Source organism: Leptonychotes weddellii, chromosome X (genome assembly GCF_054177405.1).
Source record: "Leptonychotes weddellii isolate Sample4059 chromosome X, ASM5417740v2, whole genome shotgun sequence".
Lineage (NCBI taxonomy): Eukaryota > Metazoa > Chordata > Mammalia > Carnivora > Phocidae > Leptonychotes > Leptonychotes weddellii.
Window position 1 is genome coordinate 82,553,370 of NC_138385.1, and position 6,000 is coordinate 82,559,369.

The 6,000-nt window shown below is 37.1% G+C and overlaps 1 protein-coding gene across 1 annotated transcript in view; it reads left to right on the forward strand.

The window, feature by feature from the left end:
* DMD (dystrophin) overlaps nucleotides 1-6,000 on the forward strand; it is a 1,845,074-nt gene that overhangs the window by 1,271,354 nt on the left and 567,720 nt on the right. Inside the window, exon 46 of the mRNA XM_081807964.1 lies at nucleotides 930-1,047. Within this exon, the coding sequence (XP_081664090.1) occupies nucleotides 930-1,047 (118 nt within the window). The remainder of the gene's footprint in view (nucleotides 1-929; nucleotides 1,048-6,000) is intronic.

The window sequence follows — 6,000 nt, forward strand, 5'->3', positions numbered from 1 at the left end:
ATAATAGATGGACACTGGAGGGAGGGAGGGATTTCTTAATAATTAACATTGTCACCTGTAAATAAATAAATAAATAAATAAATATTTCTTGGCTTTATTCTGTTGGTACTTTTATCTTAATGCAGTATTAAATTAAAGTCATCTGTATGAATACTAATACTAATACTTCCTTTGGGGAAGGACTGACTTGGCTCATCTGCCTCACCCTGTCATTTCATAGGTGAGGAAACTCAGGTACAAAGAAGTTCAATAAGTTACCTCTCTTTTTTTTTTTTTAAGATTTTATTTATTTATTTGAGAGAGAGAGAATGAGAGAAAGCACATGAGAGGGGGGAGGGTCAGAGGGAGAAGCAGACTCCCCGCTGAGCAGGGAGCCCGATGCGGGACTCGATCCCGGGACTCGAGGATCATGACCTGAGCTGAAGTCAGTCGCTTAACCAACTGAGCCACCCAGGCGCCCCAATAAGTTACCTCTCTTAAATCACTTCCATGCTTTTCCTGTTGCTAAAATATACACCTGAATGTTGACACCACACAAAATGAGATTACAAGTATAAATAGCTATCTTTTCTAAATACATTGTCGTAATTCAAAAATTGCATTTCTTACTTGTGGCGCTCGTACATTGGTTTAACTAAACCCAGGAACTCTAAAACGACTCCATCTAAGCTCTTAAATAGTGAAGCAGATCTGTAATCAAGATTTTCATTTGAAATATTTTTGGTATCTAAGAATGAAACACATTTCTTGTTGAATTGTTCTCTGTAAAGCCTCACACATTAGAGATTTATATCCAGTAACATCTTTTTTTTTTTTTTATTTCCAAAAGTGCTTTGGTTGGTTTGAAAATTGCACTTTACTTTGTATCACATAAAAGGAATGCAGAATGCTGGAGAACCTCAATATTAAGTTGTATTTTTTTCCTTCAGGCGACACTGCAGGATTTGGAACAGAGGCGCCCCCAGTTGGAAGAACTCATTACCGCTGCCCAGAATTTGAAAAACAAGACCAGCAATCAAGAGGCTAGAACAGTCATTACTGATCGAAGTAAGTCTTTTAACAAGCATATGAAACTTAAGGAAAAATGTATGAAAAGTTTCAATAATGCCTTAAGTTGATTTACCTCCGTTGCATTCATAAAAATGACGCCGAATCATTGGAAATTATAACTCTTGTACTAAGATTTTTCAGTCCATAATGTTATCTTTCCATAACTGAATGTAATCCCATGGAACAGAGGAAAGAAATTTTTCATCAATCTAGGCTTCTGTAGATGCAAAGCATGGAGCGGCGGGTGTGGTGAGCATGGTGTGGCCGAACATTTGCCCCTCGCTTGTCGTCTCTCTGGGCTAGCGTCCATGGGGATGTCAGTCTCTTCCTCATATTCTTGGTTATTGGTCCAAACAATTGATTCCTGGACCATCTTTCATACCTGGACATCCCTCTGCTGCTGTGACGCTCTCAGTGTGTAATAGCGGTGTACCGTTCCTTCTGCCATACTGGAGTGGGTGGGAATCTCGGGAGCCTCTTGAAGGCCTGTCTGCCTAGACATTGCATCTACTCTTTTCTTCTTTACACAGAGTGATTCAGAGTGCCTGTGCATAGGGTCAGGAAAAGGAGTAGAGGAAGCAGAAGGGGAAACTACTCTCCTTCTGTTTCCCTCAGAGGCTCTTCTCAGGAATGAGGCCCAGCTCACCTCTGCTCTCTGATTCTCGTGCATCTCCCCAGGTTTCCTCCCTTCCCTCTCCCAACCTCCCCTTCAGGGACACACATCAATACTGATTTTTTTTTTTATGTCCCCTGTCATGCCCCCTCTCATCCCTTCTCACAACCAGAGGAATTTTTTTCTAGTGTGGGAGTCGGGAAATCCTTTATTTCATCATCTTTTTTTTTTTCTTCCAAATCTTTTGTCTTTTTCTAGGCCTAGGCTTTTGAACCTCAAAAACCAAGAATCTGTGTCGTCATGATTTACATTCTCTTGTGTTAACACTTGCCTCCGGAAGTGTAAGCAGAATGCTTTGCAGCCAGTATGCTGAGGGAGCGGAAAGAGTAACCAGAATAAAGAGTTAATATATGAAAAATATTATTGGTCATATTTGTATGTATTAGGTAAATAGTGATAATAGCTACGATTCATTGAGTTCCTCGTAGGTAGCAGATAGTAGGTGTGTGTGTGGGCATGTGTACAAAATCTTTATAATATCTTGTCAGGTAAATTTCATAATCCCTCATTTTATTGACAAGGAAACAGATTCTGAGAAAGGTTAATCAAATTGCTCAAGTTTACAAAACAAGCAAAGACCAGAGCTTGCAATTTGCAAATGTTTCTGGCTTGAAAGTCTGTGTTCCTTCTAGAATGTTTACCATGTCCCATCCTGTTTTATTGTTTTTCTTAATGACCTTAATCACTAGGACTAGGATTAAATAATTTTATGGTCTGCAAATTATGTATGTTTTGATTCACTTCCTAAAGACATTCCTCTTTCAGTTGTCCTGATTGTTAATTAAAATAGACTTTTCTTGATTTTGAAATCTTAACTCTTTATTGTTGCTCAAACAATGTATTTGAATATATGCTAACGTATTAGTTGGGTAGCACTAGCCGCTATATGTCAGATCCCAAGTCTTGGTGGCTTACCATAGTATGAGTTTACTTTTTTCCTGGCACAGTCCAAAATAAGCAGTTCTCTATGAAGTCATTCAGGGACCCAAGCCCCTTCCATCTTTTGTGTCCAGATCATCTGAGTCCTATGCATTTAATGGACAGATGAGGAATAAACATTGTTCATTAGAATTTATTATGAGACAGGCCTGGAAGTGGTACACATGAATTCTGTTCATGGTCTGTTGGCTGGAACTTGTCACATGACCACATTTAATTGCAAGGGAAACTGCAAAATATTGTCCAGTGTTGAGCCTGAGAAGGAGAGAAACTAGTTTGGTAGGAAACTCATCATTCTCTTCCATAGCTAATTTGGACAGGAAGAATACACTTAAGTTGTAGAGTTCTGTGTAAGTTATAAAATGTCATTTGTATAACCAGCAAGGCAAGAGCAAATTCACCTTGTAATGATCAACATAGATAGCTCTTCAATTGATGTAGTAGAATGTTCATCCCTCAAACTGGAACCATGAGGCTTCTTCATCAGGTTGCAACATACTTGTCCAAAAGAATGAAATTTAGTGAGTGATTTACTCAGTATGAGACTGAATTCCCATTACACAGTTAAGTGATCTGTTTCTTGCCTGAGAAATATGGAAATTTGGCAAAAATGTTTATGCAAATCTGAACACACTATATAGAAAGTCATTTGTCATTTTACTAATGAAAAATAACTTCTATTTTTTCCCTAAGAGGAAAATAACACTAATTTATTTTATACTATCCATTCAACATTGTCTAAACATTTTCCATTATCCCTTGCAATCTTTTTTTTGATACTGTATTGACTTTTTTTTTTCGGGATATAGATTGAAATTGAGTGACCCGAGGGCAGATTTTTATCTCTCTGCTAATATCTAGTAATTTGAACAGTTATGTTTTTCTAAGCTTTTGTCTTTTAGGTATGAATACCTTTATGAATATTTGTAGTATTGTGGAAAGATTCTAATCCACGTGGTCCAAAAAAAAAAAAAAAAAAAAAAGCATTTTCTTAAAAGCCAAGTGTCTGTTGAGACATGCCATGTTGCTTATTAAGAGCCTAAGCCAGAATCTTTGTTCCAAATATGCCCGGAGCCTCTAATGCTGCTACCAGGATAATTCTGACAAGATATGTTTATCTAAACAATGTCATTTGCAGCCCTGCTGTGCTTCAGTTTATCTCTCCATTTGAAATCTATGAAATGGGATGGATATTGAATACTCATAAAGTTTCGATCGTGTTCAAAATAGAATTTTCCTTAGTATAGATCTGGCTTTCAGGGAATGAGCAGAAATAAAATACTTGCTCATAAAATTGTATTTTCTTATTTGAAGATTTGAGTATTCCTTTTTTATTGCCCTGAAACTTCTAGAAATACTTAAAAAGGAATCAGCTAAATAAAGAAAAATATTCAGTAAGAGTATAATGCTATATTGAAACATTTTTCCTTCCTTGGTAAGTCCCAGTTCATAACTTTGAACAGTTGGGGAAATCTATATATACTTATTACATTCTATCAAGAGGAAAGTCCAGTACAAAGCAATTCCTCTCTACTAGTAATATCCATGCTAAAATCTCAAGTAATTGGTCTGCAAAATACCAACATGTTTCACTGTATAAAACGATTTCCATGGTATCTGTTGTTTTCAGGTGATTGTATTGATGGAAATCATGTTGCAATAATCTAGGTGAGAGAAAAAATGTCACTCTAAGTGCATTCAAATAAGAAATTCTCCTTGCTGTTTCTGATGTTCAAACTGCTCATTTTCCTTCAGTTCTTTGGTTGCTGAACATGTCAGCCATTCCTGGTCATTTTCTCCTACAAAAGGGCTAGCTAGGTCAGGGACAAAAACCAGGTTAAGACTGAAAGGATCTCAAATTGCTAAGTGGGAGGCTTCTGAACTATGCAAAACTCTTGTTCATGCCCATTACTATGGCAGATCATAATACCATAATACCTCATATAGCAGTGAGCAGGATATGGAAAAAAAGAGTCTCTCTCTCTTATTGGTCCATTTATTCCACAAATAATATTGGTGAACATGGCTCATCTGACATTTGTATTTTAGAGCCTTGCTTCTGTAGCTTCTCCTGCTACATAACCCTCACAATTACCATTTTAAAGATCTATAACAACAGCACGTACAGGTTTTGAGGGCAAGCTGCCTGGGCTGGCTTCTTAGTAGTAGCTTTGTGGCCCTGAACAAACAGCTAATCTCAGTAAACTATCTGATCTTGGTCACCACCTCTATAAAATAAGATTACTTGTATCTACCTCAAGGTTGGGAGAATTAGGTAATACACGAGGAGCACTTAGATCCAAGCCACAGTAAGAGCTGAGTAAATGCTAGCTCTTGTTATTTTAAGTATGATCTAATTGGGTTGTTTGAATGCTTAGTGGGAAAGCATTTAATAAGCTCTTTGGTAGCTGCCTGGTTCTCATACTACAAAGAAGAGAAGAGAGAAGTTCAAAAAAACCAAAAGGAGAAGGTTGCTTTGGAACACATGGAATAACATATATAAAAAGAATTAAACAAATATGTGAGTGATAGTATAAAAAAGCAAGGCAATTCATGTAAGTTATTTTGTTTTCAATACTTACTATGACCTTAGGAGGGTAGATATTATTTTTCTCACTTTAAAGATTGAAACATTGAAGCTCAGCGAGCTTAAGTAATGTGCCTAGGGTTGTAGTAAGATGGCAAGTGAGGGACTAGGATTTAAACTTATGTCTGTATGATTCTAAAGCCCAAGGCACATCAAAGGAAAAGCATTGGTTAGTCAAGAACTTAGAAAGAAAGAAAGAAAGAAAGAAAGAAAGAAAGAAAGAAAGAAAGAAAGAAAGAAAGAAAGAAAGAGAAAAGGAAAGAGAAAAGAAAAGGAGAAAGAAAGAAAGCAAAGAGAAAAGAAAGAAAGCAAGAAAATTTGTTTGAGAACTGAAAATATTAGGAGAAACCTCAGTTTACTATAATCTGGATATAATTTTTACTGCTCCCATTTATATTGTTGTCTTCTATGCATTTGGGTGTGTTATCATAGGATTGTCTCTTACATGTGTTGGAAATGTATAGGATGGCGAACCTCTGTAATCTACTAGCTGGCAACCTTGGCCAAGTAGATTCACTTCTCTAAGCCATGGTTTCCTCATCTGTGACGTAGGGGTAATGATAATACATAAGCTGGTATGGTGATTATGGAGATAAAATTAGGTGAGATTTCAAGTCAATCAGAGAAAGACATGTATCATATGACCTCACTGATATGAAGAATTCTTAATCTCAGGAAACAAACTGAGAGTTGCTGGAGTGGTGGGGGGTGGGAGGGATGGGGTGGCTGGGTGATAGACATTAGGGAGGGT